Source organism: Platichthys flesus, chromosome 19, assembly GCF_949316205.1.
Source record: "Platichthys flesus chromosome 19, fPlaFle2.1, whole genome shotgun sequence".
Taxonomy (NCBI): Eukaryota; Metazoa; Chordata; class Actinopteri; order Pleuronectiformes; family Pleuronectidae; genus Platichthys; species Platichthys flesus.
Window position 1 is genome coordinate 18476747 of NC_084963.1, and position 17204 is coordinate 18493950.

The 17204-nt window shown below is 40.5% G+C and overlaps 1 protein-coding gene across 6 annotated transcripts in view; it reads left to right on the top strand.

Moving 5' to 3' along the window:
• Positions 1–17204, top strand: part of LOC133975222 (calcium/calmodulin-dependent protein kinase type II subunit beta) — a 42318-nt gene that overhangs the window by 4394 nt on the left and 20720 nt on the right. For 4 of the 6 annotated variants that reach the window (XM_062413124.1, XM_062413126.1, XM_062413127.1 and 1 more), the window contains exons 2-9: positions 2143–2237; positions 4118–4177; positions 4876–4930; positions 5618–5683; positions 11002–11074; positions 15075–15177; positions 16874–16957; positions 17053–17147. In XM_062413124.1, coding sequence (XP_062269108.1) covers positions 2143–2237; positions 4118–4177; positions 4876–4930; positions 5618–5683; positions 11002–11074; positions 15075–15177; positions 16874–16957; positions 17053–17147 — 631 coding nt within the window. Of the gene's footprint in view, positions 1–2142; positions 2238–4117; positions 4178–4875; positions 4931–5617; positions 5684–10260; positions 10334–11001; positions 11075–15074; positions 15178–16873; positions 16958–17052; positions 17148–17204 lie in introns of all 6 variants that reach the window. The other 2 variants (XM_062413125.1, XM_062413129.1) reach the window with 1 other exon arrangement.

The window sequence follows — 17204 nt, forward strand, 5'->3', positions numbered from 1 at the left end:
TACAAACGCCTTTCAAAGTCTTGAATTAAGCTTGGTGATCCCTGCAGAAACCTTGACATAAGTTCTTGCTAAGATCGACACAGTATGGATCCAAGATACTCCACTTAGCAGTGGCAGCAGTGCTCCATGTATTGCTCTCCTGCTGCATTCTCCCTTGTAAAACATCCCCAGTAGCCCTAATAAATATTAGTGTATGGAAATCAAGAGAGGAAGTTAAGATCTTTGTGAATTAAGAGTAAGACATTTGATTACCTTCTAAGGTATTCTTACAATCTGCATATAGCCTGCAGAAAAAGAGTAGCTGATTGTCAAAATTTGACATTTTATCAAAAACTCCTATGTTTTTGTTGATTTATTTTCTTATTTGCTTTCCTAACGTAGATGCTGGGCAGATTTCTGAGCAAATAGGCCTGAATAGTTAAGGAGAACTCAGGCAGCAGCTGATTTCTACTGAGAAGATTTTAATGTCGACTTGATGCATCAAGGAGACCTGAAGGTGAAACAATATAGAAACGCTAACAGAGTAACATGAGCAATTGTCAGCCCCAAATCTGAAGATGTCTCCCACAGCATCCCAGTATATCTTCCTCTACTTGCGTCACCTCTACTTCTAACTGCACATCTATGAACCGCTGCTGTCACTCTCTGTGTTACATGTAGGTGTTCACATCCTATTGTATAATAAAGCCTAAAGTATGCATAACTAAACCACATTGTGTACTTAAGTCTTGCCACTGGTAAAATACACAAAGAGATCAAGTTGGTGCCTCTCTGTCTGGGGCATATGAATAAGATATGAAAGTCCCTCAACGTAGAAACTACAATGTACTGTTGGTTGGCCCTTTGTCTATAGCCTGAAGTTGGCACTGCAAAGAGAGAGGGGAGTATCTGTTGAATGAGGCAGGCTCTATTCTCCTAATGGAGTTGTGCAGATGTAATGTGGAAGGATTTTCAAATTTTCCTTCACAGTAATATTCTGGATTGTAATGTCATGATGGTTTGTTTGTTTCTGTCTTTTCCCTCTTTATATCGGGTTTTCCTCCCTCTCCTCGCTGCCCCACTCTGCAGGTGGGCTTAGCTCTAAGGTTAAGTTATGAACATGTACATTTAGACAACTGGTTAGGTTCATGTTCAGTCAGGGGTCAGGTTAAACATCTGAAAAAATGAATGGTTCGGGATAAAGTTTGGTTTAGCCATGTTAAGGTAAGGGGGAAACCTTGGTGGACCCCCGGGACAAAGTGACCCTTTAATACTTGGGAGTGTCACAAATTCAGCTGAAAGAGTTTCAGAGACCAACCATTCTAAAGCTGAAGTGATTTGCTGATTAATTGGATCAGTTGTTTTGATATGATTAGATAAATAAGTAATCATTCAACTCTTTAAATAAAAATAGTTAACTGACTATCTTAATAATAGTAACTATTACCAGCCTGTCTAAATATGATGACTTTGTTTATAGTTTTTCTTTGTTATTAAATTCAACATCTTTGGGTTTTTCAACTGTTGCTAAGACAAAGCGAAAACAGAAATATGTTCAGCTCAGGGATTAATCCGTTTTCACTTGATTCTGTTATATCATATACTGAACAATCAATTGATTATTTAAGAAAATAACTGTCAGATGTATTGATGATACAAATAATCCCTGGTGAATGGTGACAGCTGTATGGTTCTGTGATGGAGAAATACAACCTTGGACCAGTTTTCTGTGGGTTAATTACTTGACAATGCAAATTTGCAACAACAAAAATACAGAGTCCATCTTCAAGAAATGCCCCCAAGACGGAGAATGACGTACCTGATACTGTTGATGCTCCTTTTCTGTGGTCCAAAATCAATGAAATCAGTAAGTTGGTTGGTGATCAAGCCTTGCATTGGAAAACGCATTATCAGGGAAACAGACTTTGACACCAGACTGACGTTTATCAGGCACATTGATGATTATCAGGCATATTGATGATTATCAGGCACATCTGCATGCTGACAGACACATGTCTATCAGCATGCAGATGAGGTTGGTTTAAAGCCAGAGAGGACAACAACGACGTCAGTCTGAAAGCTGAGATGTGCCTTTTGATGCTGACAAAGCTTATATGACAGCTGACCCGTCTTCTCCTCCTGTCTCCTGCCTTTGTTTCCCAGGGGGGCCTTTTCAGTGGTGCGCCGCTGTGTCAAACTCTGCTCAGGCTTAGAGTTCGCCGCCAAAATCATCAACACCAAAAAACTCTCGGCCAGAGGTAAGGGGAAGAGAGTCACAAGTGCAACACAGATGTTTCTCCCTGTTCAATGGTTGTACGTGTGTTTTCTCAGTCACAGGCAGAAGCAGAGACATCCTGCAAGTTTTCCTCATTATGTGTGTAGTGTGTATGTCCCAGATCTGAAGGCTCACATTAGCATATTTTAGCGCTTGTTTGATTCCAGCGTGTGAAGCCTTCTCGTCTGTTCCTCGGAGAGAGGCAGATGATGGTTTCAGTCAGATGCTTCGTCGAATCCTCGGCGAGAGAAAGGATCCAAGCATCAAAAAGGATGTTTAGTAAAATCTACATTTTCCTCAACATATTATAACTAGTAGACGTCAAAAGTGTGCCGTCAGTTTTCACACTCTACCACACAGCAGTTGGTAATAAAAAATGATCCCTGACATTGCATCTTGCTTTTTGACATAATGTTATTACCAATCACAGCATCGTGTTTTTGATAGTCCATCGTTTTCTCTCAATTATCAAAACATTAAAAACGCTTTAGAAATCATTTAAGATCAGCTACAATGTATTACTCTTGAGGAATGGGATCATTGGTGTGGCCAGCCTGGATCTCACAGTACCAGTCTCTTTTCCCTTCCTCCGGTGCATTTGACCTTTGAGGAAAATCATTCAGCTGTTTGTGGTTTGACACGATGTATACAGATGTCAGGTTAAGAATAACTGTGATACTGTCGATCAGATGAAAAGCAGACAGAGGAATGATGTCTTCCAAAACTCTTCTCATCTGGATAAACCCTCAGCTCAACTGGATCTCTTCCCAGCTTGTTTCCCTTTCCTCATTCTGGTTTCCTCTCCTCTCCTCTCCTCTCCTCTCCTCTCCTCTCCTCTCCTCTCCTCTCCTCTCCTCTCCTCTCCTCTCCTCTCCGCTCATCTCCGGATTTAGTTAAATTGGCATCTGGGACGACAAAAGCCCTCTGGCCGTTGGCTGTTTATGTGCAAAATATGTACATAAGTTGTGTGTGTGTTTGTGTGTGTCTCATAACCTTGAGAACAGTTATAACTTTAATCTAGTCCAGGTGCGGGAACCTCTTATTAAGGGCCATTTCAATTCTTATAAGACCAAGGACCTTAATTGAACACATATTTCAGACTGATCTCTCTAATGAAGGCTGGAACTACTTCTCTTCTGTGATGAATCTGATGTCAGATGTTGATGACAACACAGACGGGGGCAGATATTAGTCTAAACTAATCCGGATCTTTGTTAGAAACAGTTCTTCGTGACAAACTGACGCTATGGAACAATTTGACTTTGTCTGATTCCAGCAGCTTTACTGCAGCGTCAAGGCTCCTTCACACGCCTACTGAACTAGGTGAAGCGTTGTACTCACCCACCAAACCTGACTGCAACATCTTCTCTGTCAGAATGTTTCTTGTTGGACACCAATCTCCGCAGAATAGCATTGTTACTCATCACTTTAACACAATTTCTTCTATAATTATGCTGAGGTTGGCATTTTTCATCTCTACTACTGGGTCCATGTAAATAAGACACAATGGCTTGTTTTTGCTCAATTCAAAATAGAAAGATAATTTGTCTCTTTTTCGTGGAAATTGCGACATTCGGCTTTTCTTCTCTTGGCCGTCACCATGCCTTTCAGAAAGGATTTGTAACAGTAACATAAATGTTTTGTTCACCCTGACTGTGTTCGACATGTTAGTCGACCTTTTTCATAAATTGCCCTGTCTCATCTGTTCCCCACTCCTGATCTATACATACTTAAATGGGTTTTCGTCATGATACATTTTGATTTCACTGAATTGTCACTTTCAAACCAGCACCAAGCTGCCTCTTCATGTGTTTCTCCAAATCTGAGACATGGTTGTAAGATCCTTGTGTGACTATCTTGTAGACCATCAGAAGCTGGAGAGAGAAGCCCGCATCTGCAGATTGCTCAAGCACTCCAACATCGGTGAGTGTTGCCTCGATCAGAGAATCACTATCTTTCTTTCGTCTTAGAAAAAACTAAAAGCAGGCCCTCATCAATAATACATCATGATCTTTTACTGTTCATAATATTGCAAGTACAGGCTCTGCAGCCAAACATCCGACACATTTGTGGGAACTTAAGCAACCATGTTGGAGCAATCTTTCTCAACAATGTTTGATTTATGTTGTAAGATAAAAATCACTATTCTTTTTTATTTTATTTCCTAAAACAGACTCACATTGAACGTTGAGTTATCAAAGAAAGTGCAAAAAATTGTATTGCGTTTGTGAGGGATAAACTACAGTGTGTGTGTGTGTGTGTAGATGACGATGAAGGAACACGCCGTTGAGTTCAAAAGTGAAGGTCAATGCTGTCTTTTCAAGGCACGGTTTCTGTCAAGTTTCACTTAAGTCAGTAGGAAATCTGTGTGTAGCTACAAGTCAATCACTGTGCTGTGTGATTGCACCATTTTCAAATGCTGTTATATGACCCTGACAGAGATTCATTGTTGAAACAGTATTATACAGTATCACCACCATTTTCCTTTAAAACAGAAACAATATGATATGTTCTTTTAAAGGTAAAAACAAATATCTTCCCCCCCAAAAAAACGATATTATTTTGAAGCTTGTTTCTCTATCTGTTTCTCTTCTTCCTTCTCTCTCTTCCCCTCCCTCCAGTTCGTCTCCATGACAGTATCTCAGAGGAAGGCTTCCACTATTTACTCTTTGACCTGTGAGTTTGAGCTTTGTTTCCTCCTCCTTCCTTCCTTCCTTCCTTCCTTCCTTCCTTCCTCCTCTTTAGCTCTCTTTCTTTCCTTTGCTGTGCGGTGCTGCTCTCCCTCCTCCTCATCCTCCTTTATCCCTCATCCTTCATCCTCCTCCCACTCCCCTAGTGCTTCATTTTCCACTCCCTTCCTTCAACCTGTCTTCTCTACGCTGCCTCACTTTCTCCCCCCAATATCCGCATTCCTTTCATTTCTTCTCTTCGTCTTCACCCCCTCCTCACTTCCAGGGCAGTTCCCCCATTACATAAGAGCCCAACCCCGCCTCACCTCCTCCCTCCCTCCTTCCCCCCTTGCAGCTCCTACTTAAACGCATACACACATACAAACACACACACACACACACACACACACACACACACACACACACACACACACACACACAACACACACACAATCACACACAGGCACACGTATGGAGAGAAACATCCACACTCTCCCGTACTGGAGCCAGTCTCCATGGCAACCCACTTGGAGTGAATCCTGCAGCCGGGGTTTCCCCCTAATGAGGACATCCCCCTCCTGTCTCTGTGTGTGTGTGTGTGTGAGTGTGTACAAGTGTATATGTGTTTGTGTGCTGCCAGAGTAATTTTTTTCCTTCAATTCTACATTTTAACCTCCATCTTTACATTTCTCAGGGTGACAGGAGGGGAGCTGTTTGAGGACATTGTGGCCAGAGAATACTACAGTGAAGCAGATGCCAGGTAAACACCTGTGAATCTCATCTCTACCGTTTTCTTTATCCCCTCCGTGTGTCAGCCCTCCAGCCTCTGCAGTCCTCCAGCAGCTCTGAGCTGGACTCCTCTCATTAGTGCACAGACACAATTTGACACTTTGTGTTTGTCGTTGCAAGCTCCAGTTCTGATGGATTGTTGCTTTACCCAGTTTTTTTTTCTGTGAACTGAATTGCAAATTGAGGTCGAGTAGCTTTCCCTATAGAGTCAGAATTTTACAGACAGATGGAAACATACACATGCATGAAATGCACACACGCCCACATGGTAGCCCCCCCAGGAGGTAGACTTAAATCAATTTGACTGTGGAGGCGGTTTGTGGGGGCGAGAAAGAGAAGAAAAGAAGGGGACAGGAACACTAAAAGGAGGAAGGATGAGAGCTGCAGTAAAATGAGGAGAAACATTTTTGTCTCCAGCTGGTTTTAAATTAATTTATCTCTGAATCCTGGTCACATCTTTGCTTTTTTTTTATCACCCCACATCGTATCTAGGGCTATAAAATACCTTTAAAACACTATGGCCTTTGAACATAAAATAACCTATATTGTGTGTTGTTAACCAATCATCAAGCAAATGATGAATCAGTCAGGAATCAGTGAGTCTGCACACACTTATTAATGAATGAAAAATATAATAAAAAGTCATTTTTCTTTACTTTAAAACTAAATGTATTTCAGGTGTAAGTATAATATTTTTAAAATGTTGGTGAAGCGGTTTTATTAGGGAAGTGTCTTCCTTGAGGTTACTGTATTTGAAAAAAATGCTTGCTTGTGTAGCATTATCAATTTAGTGCATGCATCCGCAAGTCTCTATTCTGTTTGTCTCAGTAGGTTCAACCTTAATGAAAAATATGCTAATATATGCAAATACAAAGATTCATGAGATTACAGATGCAGATGGGGTAAAGCAGGATTTGTTTGCTTTTTGCTAGCAGGTCACTGTACCTTTTTTGTGGGGTTGTAGAAGTGTTTTTTTTTATTCTCTGAAGAATATACAGCGATATCTGCCTATCACATCTTAATGCCACAAGTAGTAGACTGTATACACTATAAACTCTCTTGGTCCACTCCGTTAGCATTAATGAAGTGGACCAAGAGATGTCAGTCAAACTGCAATAAAGGGTTTGTGCAGGGTCTTCAAGCAGATAACATGCACTACATTTAGAATTGTCAACATTTATAACTAATAAAGCTTACAGAAGCTGATATTATGTGACACGATCATCCATTGTATTTGGTAGAAGTAAAAGTTTCTACTGGTTACAAAGACATCTTCCACATCTTCCTTTTTTCTTATATCTTTACGTAATATGCTCATGATTTCTCCATGATGGTAACGTAAATTTTCATGCAGATGATTTATATACCATAGCTCTTAATGTTGTCGTTGCAAATCTTACAACGTATACAAATATCAGCCGTTTTCAAGGTCACTGAAGAGTATTCCATGGCTATTAGTTTGCACTCAGCCATCTTATCTTTTTAGCACTAGTGTTCTAAACTGCTGAGAATTGTTACTCAGTATTTCATTTGGGACAGAGTGGCAGCAAATGTTTTATTTTGATAATGTATGATGAAAATACATTTACTGGTGTGACCACAATGGACCACAGGTATCACTTAATATTGATGCTTTTCAGAATTGTGATCAAGGTTTTAAATTGAGTATTATTTAGGGGGAATAAATGCGGATTATCTTTTAAAATGGCCTTTGGTTGCGCTCTGTACTTGACTCAGTCCTCCTCACACAACCTTGGCAAAGTCTACATTCAGATCTTCGTTCTCCTGATTCCACTGTAACGCTGGTTATGACTTCTTGGTTGGTATGTAAAAGGCTTTTCCTCCAGGAGACCAGGATTATTATGACTAACCTTTGGTACCTGGAAACAGGTTTAAAATGGGGATAAATCGTGCTCCATGAATTTAAATGAGGCAGGATTTGTTACTCTGGCCCTGGCAAGTTCTACCGAGAAGGTTTTTGTGCTCACACCTGTGGTTTCATACTGAATTTCCTGTCAAATGTTGGGCAACCAGAATTATAGGAGCCCTTTTGATCATCTCGGTCAGTGTACTGGGGATTTCTGTATTTTCTTCTGTATTTTTCAGTTTTACTTTCCCAAATATTGTCTTTCATCCCCTCTTATCTGCTATCCTGTTCTCTTTACATAAATTATGTGTGGATCTGTGTGTGTGTGTGTGTGTGTCACTCTATGTGTTTGTGTGTGGGTGTGTGACTAGCATGGCTTGATTACTGTCCAACAGTATCTCGCTGACAGTTGTCCATCTGCACACATGAAATTGCTCGACCCCTCCCTTCTCTCTCCCCCCTGTTTAACCAATGGTTCACCCAAACATATTTTCTCACTTGTCTGTGATGGTGTTCAGCCAATCCGTGTACAGCTTTGGTTTAATGCATCTTCAGGTCTGTAGATATCTGCTTCTCAGATATCCTGCCTCCCCCCGACACAATGGAAGTGAATGGAATTTTGTTTATGGGACTCACGGCCTTAAAAATGTTCTCAAAATCTAGAACATTCAAGTCCTGAATCCTTCTCAGCCCCATACGACTGAGCAGACTCTGAAGAGGTGTGAATGTCGGATTATCACTTTCAGAGAGTTAGAGAGGTGATCAGACAAGGTCACCCAGAATCAGACATGAGAAAGGTTCACAGGGAAGCTATCCATCAAGCCTGCAAGCATTTCTTTGAAAGCCTGATCCCGAGCTGAAGCATTGAGAGCATTGTAGCATGCTGATGTCTGTATTTATTGTGTGCACAGAGCCACTAGCATGTCTGTAGAGTGCAACTGACAGGGGTGGCATCCAGCGTTTGCGTTATTTGACTACACACACTGCTACATACCATGCAGACAGGAGCACTGATAAGGATGTGATGACCCAGGAGGCAACTCTAATGAAATTGTCCTTTCTGAGATCTGACATGCCAGGACTGTGAATTATGAATCTGCTCACCAAGATGCTACTGGTGTGTTGCTCTTCAACCTTGTTTATATATTTTTGCTGTGCTAAAAGATTACAGCACCTCCACTGTTAAGCAATCCCATCAGGGAGGCATCTGATTGGTCCCAGATTTGTTCTGCAGTGGGAGAAATGAAGCCAGAGTCCTACTGAACAGATTTGATACTTTGTACTAGGGCTGGGCGATGTGGAAAAAAGTATTATCACGATCATTCTTTTCAAATCAGTCGATATCGATATATATCATGATGTAAATCAAATCACTTTTACGCTTCAGATGAGATAAGTGTTATGGTATTACCTCTCTTTGTCGGTACAAGCTTTCGGCAATTTGCAGTGCACGCTACCCTGCTTCTTATCGGACATTAAATAGCCAAAATATCACCACCCTACCGGATTCCTCTGACCCTTCTTTTCAACAATGTCCTCGTCTACTGAGCCTTGGCCTGTGTACGTTGGGATTTGTCAACAATGTCTTATATTTCTATCGAGGAAATGTCATTTTGCGTCAATAATCTTTATCGTTTTATCGCCCGGCCCTACTATGGAATAAATTCAACCTCCTCTCCTATACTGCAGCTTATAGTTACAGATGACTGAATGTTACAGATGACTAAATGTAGATGGAGAACCATCTTCAGAGACAAGAAGAACACGATGTCAACATCACAGAGTCAGTCTGCTCACATGAAGGGACAAGAGACACAAACTGGAAACTCCACGATGCTCTGAACAACCAACCTGCCAAGAATCTTAAAAACTGTGTGCAGGTGAACTGGAAAAAACTTGTGCGGAGGTCACAGCAAATATTGATTTTATTTATCTAACTGCCTTTTGTATGATGTTAATCTGTTACTATGAAAAGCACCTTACTGTTAGTGCCTAAAACGTTTGTTCGATGCCATTTTAGAACGTAGGACAAGATGGAGAATATGTCTTGGACGCTTGAAGGTCATCCTCACCACTTAAGTTTCCAACCGTCAGTACATGAAAGGGACATATATTCAGTTCTGTTTTAATCCCATGACACCCTCTTCTAAGGCAGACCCACCGTAGGCTGATCAGGCCTGGGTGTATCTCTCTAACATCTTGGGACCCATTTGGGGTCTTTCCTCCTGATCCAGAGCCACTGGCTGCAGCATTCTGCAGTCGATGATGTTTCTTTTATGGTCTGGTGCAGAGCTTTTACTGTGGATGCCTAGATCTCTGAGCAACCAGTGGATGTTGTAATTATGAAACCCTTGCAGCCGAACTATTGCTTTCCAGCCACGTTGTTCTGCCATTCATAACTAATAAGCTGTGAGGCCCACAAATGTAATTTCATTCCCTTCCATTATAATTCTGAGGTGCAGCAAAACCTGGGAAATAAAACCCAACCTGTTTATGTGGTAAATTCAAAATAAGTCAGGAGATGTGTTTTTTTTGGGGTGAACTTACACTTTGTTCTTCTCCTCTGACATGTTCCTAAAAACATCCTCCTCCTCGTCGACTTTTCTGTCTGACTGTCTTTATGCTTCCTTACCTTCTCGTGTTCCTTCTCTGCTCCTCACGTTGTTGTTTTGTCTCCACAGTCACTGTATACATCAGATTCTAGACTGTGTGTCTTACACCCACCAACATGAAATAGTGCATAGGGACCTCAAGGTGTGTGTGTGCCTCATAGTGTTGCATTGCCCTGCACCCTCTGCACAAGGGTTGTTTTTTTTCTACATGCTTGTGTTTAATTGCTTGTAAGTTAAAACCAATGTGCCTGTGCCTGCTGTCTGTCTGTCCGTCTGTCCGTCTGTCCGTCTCTCTTTGTGCGTCTGCCTGTCTTCAGGTTTTGCTTCTGGGACTCATGTTGCACTATTTTAGATGGTCTGTACTAGAAGAGTGATTTCCTGTGGGTCCTCAGCAGGCAAGAGCGAGCGAGGGAGCGAGTGTGTGAGCGAGTGGAACAGAGGAGAGTTCAATGGAGTAAAAGCAGAGCAGCATCCTACCTCAGATGCTTGGAAACCTGCTAAATCTCTATGTCGAAGGCGGCGTTACTGCTGTTCCTGAATAAATTACTCAGGGAAATGTGCAGGTTAGACACAGAGTCTCCCACATGGAACTGCAGCACACTCCTACACTGCCTGTATTGTTTGGCCCTGTCTTGAAAAGAGAAAAAATATCTTCTCCCTTTATAGCACACAGGCAGGTTCCCTCTTCACATGGTTGTGTCCGTGTGTGCGCGTGTGTGGCCTCTTTTGAGAGGTGGCTGCCTCTGCATGGATGCTGCTGGGGGTTGAATGTGTTCAGACTAACTTGCTCCCCCTGCTGTTTGCATGCAGTCATTGCATCCAGCAGATCCTGGAGGCCGTGCTCCACTGTCATCAGATGGGGGTGGTACATAGAGACCTCAAGGTGAGTCAAATGCAGGCGTCTGTGTGTGCGTCTGTGTTTGTCTGTGGGTGTGTCTGTGTGGGTTTGTGTCTGTGTTTGTTGGAAGGGAGTTATTGTTGTATTTGTCTGCGTTTGACTTTTTCACTAGATTCTGACAGCTGGTAAGTGCAGCGAAATAAACCCAGCATGTCAGTGCATGGCGTGTGAGCCTGATGTATCATTACATGCATGTTTTTGTATGAGATATGTGTGCCTTCATGTTTAAATATGCATTTGATTATAACTATTTTATTATTGTGTTTTTTTCCAAGAAGTTTTAATTGAATGAGCAACTTGACATCAGCTGATAACCCTGTTTTCAGTTGAAATTCTCACTGTGCTGCAGTAGAAGTGTACTCTGGTGTGCACCATGACATCACTGTTGCATGTGGTGCCAAGCGCAGCAGACTGGAAATCTCCTGCCAGAAAGGATATAAAGTTACTTATTGAATTGTTCCAAATTAGGCATATTTGTAATTGCAACAAATAATAAATTAAATATAAACCTTTATAAACTCACTAAAATTCATAGAAGTGTGTTGCGCCTTACAGATGAAAGTACGTAGCTTGAATATCTTTTTGTTTTTTTAACGATTTAGAAGTGACACTTGTATGGTAAGCGTATAGTAATTATTTCGAGTAGAAAAAATAATGATTAAATTCTAATAAATTACTCTGGAACTGCAAGTGATTCAGTATCAGTGGGGTTTTACTTAAGTGCTAAAAAAAGAAATAACACTTTGTTATAACCTTTAGTAAACAACCAATAAATAAGCAATGTATAAAACATCATAATAATATTGTAAGAAGATACTCCGGCAAAAAGTACAACATTATAATTTAGATATGTTTATAATTTGCTGATATAGTTTTCAGCTTGTGTTAAACATATGTATAAAATAACCAATAATTAATAATGACATATAAAATACATATAAATGCTAACCAGGAGATTAAACTCTGGAAAATCTATTTGTGAACCATTCCATGTTTTGATGAAACATGTCCCTTCCTCATTCTGCCCCCAGTCCATCTGATTTTATTGCATTGAGACACTTCGGGGAACTTATGAGAAATGTATTTTTAAGGTTGCCTGCATACTTTTTCCCCTGAAAGAGATTTAATAATAAAGGTCAGACTCTGCTGCCCGAACTGCATGGTGGAGAATATCTGATCAATGTTTATGTCCTGCAGAGTATTCCATCCTCACATTCACTAAGTTTCACTCAGTATATGGGTTTCATAAAGGAAACAACAGCAATAAAGGCTCATTATATATTTTTTCAATCGATGTGCCCACTTGATATCTTTCTACGATGGCCTTCAGGTCAACAACCTGCAGTTTGTAAAAGATTGATTAAATGTGAGCAAATAAGGAAAATATCGTGGCCAGCATAAAAACAGAGGAAACACAACAAAATGTATCGTACAAAACAAGACACAACCAAACACATGAAAAAAACAAATATTTAAAATACAACCAATTACATCCAGAACATCAAATACAACCAAACTCAACCAGATATATAAGACTCAACTGAACATCAAAAACAGCTAATACAACCAAACACAACCAAAACATCACACACAACCAAACACAGCAGACACAACCAAACACATAGGAAACAACCACATCAAATACAAAAAGAGACATAATATACTACCAAACACACCATACTCAGCCAAACACCACCAAACACATCAAATACAACCAAACACAGCAGACACATCACGCACAACCAAACACATAAAGTAAAACCAAATACCTAAAATACAACAAAATACAACCAAACACATTAAATACAACCAAATACATCATACACACCCAAACACAACCAAACTCATCAAACACAACTAAACACAACCAAACACAGCCAAACACAACCAAATATATCAGAAACAACTAAACCCAACCAACTTACAACTAGCTAACTTCCATATTAAGAATGCAGAAATTACGTAAATACCCACTGTTCTCCTCATCCAATTCCATGTGGGAGAGAAATTAATGTATTTCACAAAATGTAGCTGTTCCTTGAAACCAAGAGCTCCCCTGCTAGGAAATGAAACAAAGGAGGATCGAGTGGCATATGACCTTGTGCCCCTCTGTGGTTTGTCAAAATTGTTTTAGGTTATATTTCAATTGACTCTTCACGGTTCATTGCACTTTATCCAAGTATAGGGAGATTTATGGGGGGTTCTGTGGGGTGCAGAGTATCTGCCCTTGTTATTTGGCCCCTTTAAGTATGTACTAACTCCTGTTCACAAGCCAAATATCCTCTAATTGAGGATGATGGCAGAGGGTGACATGATGACCCTACTGCAGCTTTTTTTTTTTGTGCGACTTTGATGAATGATTAATCACTACAGGCAAAAATCAATCACCAGAAGAATTAACTTTACAGACAACACTCTTGTCCCTGTGTGTGTCCAAAAATGTTTGTCAGATTGTCCTTATGTCAGCGTCTGAGCAGGAAAGACATGACGGCAGCAAAAAGCCAAGCAGCTGTGTTTGGTCTCCCTCAAGTAAACAAAGGCAAAAAAGATCTATATTTTCCCATCTGTCTGTCTCTGCATCTCACTCTATTTGTATCAGAATGTGTTCCGATTAATTTTTGTGTGCTGCTGCTGCCGTTGCTTTTCTTCATCATCTGATCTGGATGGAATTGGTTTCATGTCAGTGGTCTGTAACACTTTCTTGTCAGTTTTCTATAATTTAGGGAAAGTGATGTTTTATCCTAAATGCAAGGGCCCAGGACCTTGAGACGAGAGCCTCTGTGTGAACGAACTGTTCACATCTCTTTAGTTAGAAAGTCAAACATGCTTCCACAAAGAGACGCAAAAGGACATCAAAATACACCAAATGACCAGACACAAAAAACAGCCACAGAGATGTACAAAGTGCAAAATATCCAGAAAGAGATAAATAAAGAGCTGCAAGATGACCATCGGAAGACACAATGAGTCAAAACAGTCACAAAGTGAGGCAAAGTGACCACAAAGAAAGATGAAAACTGTATAATGAGCATAGGGGGTACAAAATTTGAAAGATGAGAAGCAGAACAAAAGAGATCAATAATCCACACAAAGAGAAGCTAAGTACAGAAACAGATACAAAAAGCCACAAGGACCCACAAAACGACAAGAGAAATGACTAACTATAAATGACAACTATGGTGACATGTAATTGTATCGACATAATGCACTCAGAACAGTCAAGAATATGGGTATGAAACACATCTTGAGAAGCATTCCACTCTTAGAGTTAAATGTGAAATGTTTTTCATTAGATAACAAATCAGCTCTTGTTTTTTTGAATTGACAATGGCTCACTTACCTAATTTAGCAAATCTGAGGGCGGTGAAGCGAATAGCCTGTGTAGTCTGATCCAGTTTTATTTTGCGTTTGAGACATTGAGAAGAAATGATTACTCATTAATTATATTATAAATGGCATTGTTATCAGTTTTTTGGCTCTGCTCTGGCAAGATGGGAAATACAATGATTGGGAGCTATCATGTTCATTCAGAAAAAAAGAGCAGATTTGTTTTCTTAAGTAAATTCAATTCACTAACGTACTTCTCACCCTCAATGGTCACTATCTTGGCTAAGTAGCATTTTGTCGTGTGAAACATGGAGGCATACACAATAAAGTAAAAAGTCAAATTTAAAGTCAAGTAAGTAAAGAAGCTGGTAGATATTTTGATGTCGGCAACATTAGTGGTCACATGTTGCAATCATCCGCAGAACGGCTTAAAACGTGTGTCTTTTACAGTCTCCAAATGTGCTTGCCATTTTGCCCAAGCTTGGCCACACACTCAACAGTTTTCAGCTTTTGCCTAAATGGACCAACCCCATTAAATTGAATCAGCCTCAAAAGCTTGTTGCCTTATTCTGGTTGGTTTTGAAACATATTCACTTCTAAATGTCACATGACTGCAGAGTTTGAAGTGACGTGCTTGATGTTTGTGTTGTGCATGCAGCCGGAGAACCTGCTGCTGGCCAGCAAGTGTAAGAACGCAGCAGTGAAGCTGGCTGACTTTGGACTGGCAATCGAGGTTCAAGGAGACCAGCAGGCTTGGTTTGGTATGTTTATTGATTCCATTTAAGATTGAAATCTGTTTTATTGAGACAGTTTGCTAACCTGCTCCTGTCGCATTATAGTTTACAATGATAACGATAACATAAACCATAGAAACTGGTTGACTGCCTGCTAATTCAGAACTAAGTGCTTTTTGAAACCTTCTTATTGTGACTTTTTAATGTTTCCAGGTGACTCGTAAATTTGGAAACGAAAATCTTAGCAAAATAATCTTAAACCTGCAATAACTGATTTATGGCCATACGGGGGCAGCAGAAACAAGCTGTAAACACAGCACTCTTATACCATTGTCTTGTAAGTTGGTATAACTTTGTATAATTGCTTTTTTTCTCGCATCTAACTGTTGCAGGAGAGACAGTGGGGTTTGTTTCCCAAAAGCAGCCCAAACATCAAATTAGCCCCCTGGTGGCTAGCTACAATATAGACCATAACCCCATTGAGGGCCATGTTAGCAGATGGATCAGGATACCAACAAAATCATGGATGCAAAAAGTGTTTTCTCTCTGTCTTTTCAAGTTGATTATATCACACTAACTGTTCAGTTACTGTTCAATTCTCCTGATGAAGTTTGTTCTCTCGAGTAATTTATAAAAGCAGGTGTCATGTCATGATTGACTTTTTAGATCACAATTAGATCAGCCGGACCTTCACAACAGGGCTGCTTTCTCCAATGCAAAGACTTTAGCTCTAGCACCAGATAACGTCTCTGGCACAAGATGGCAAAGCATGAACCCTCTCGGAGAAGTAGAGACACATCGTCCATCTTTAATACACAATCTTTAGTGACTAGCTCCCGTATTCTCTCTCTTTTATCTCTGTTTTTGGTTTCCGCCACTTCCTGAGGGAAATATCTGTCTCTTTAGCTGCTAAAAGCTTCACTTTGTTCACCAGCTGCTCCCTGACTGTGTCTCTCTGCTGTTTTCTGCTGAGCAGGCAGTGGAACGTGGCTTTTTACAGCTTTTGACATTGAAAACTGCTACTGTTGCTGTGGTTAAAAACAATTCTGTGACAGTGGTGAGAGGGAAGCACAACAGAAAACCGATAAACACTGAGCGAAACTCACTGTAAAAAGCAGAGGGGACCACGATGTTCAAGTGATGATTCTCCAAATGCTCATAAGTTAAGTCGCACTTAAATATTGCACCAATTGCAGTGCAACAAAAACAACAAAGTTCCTGGACAACCTGAATGCAGATGATGATGTAATGCTAATTCAATCTTAAACTCCCTTCTTTTTGTAATTGAAAATTATCACCTTGCAACCAAACATTTGAATTGTTTTTATATTTCAGATTTGTTGTAATCAGTAGGAACAAAAGCCGCCTACATATCTAATGAGTGTGCTGCACATAGTTTTTTTTTCAATCCAATATCCACAGTCAGATCCTGAAGAAGTTGCACGGACACGGCCTTCACACCATCTTACCTAACTACTTTTTTCTTAAGATTTTCTGTGTGTTTGTACAATAATTAAAGTAATTTGTGGAAACATTACAAAATGAATGGTAGTTATGTCGTATTTCCAAACACTGATGTTGTGAGTTGATGTGCTGTCTCCGGTTCATAGTGCTCCAGGGTATCAGATCTTCATCAAACCTGTTATCTGGCGAAAAAGTAATAACCACAACACCCATTTTATCTTGTAACAGGATTTTGTGTTTTCTGTGTTTGCGTCTGCAGGCTTTGCAGGCACCCCCGGCTATTTGTCCCCAGAGGTGCTGAGGAAAGAGGCGTATGGCAAACCTGTGGACATCTGGGCCTGTGGTGAGCTCTTTGTCGATTTCTGTCTCTGTCTCAACTTCGCCAGCCCGCTCTCCTTGTTGTTGCTCAGATGGTGGTTTGCGTTTCCATGTGCGCAGGTGTGATCCTCTACATCCTCTTGGTTGGATACCCTCCGTTCTGGGATGAGGACCAGCACAAACTCTACCAGCAGATCAAAGCTGGAGCGTATGATGTGAGCCAGCCTCTGTCGCCTTTATCACTCCAGAAGTCAGACATAACGTTGTATGAT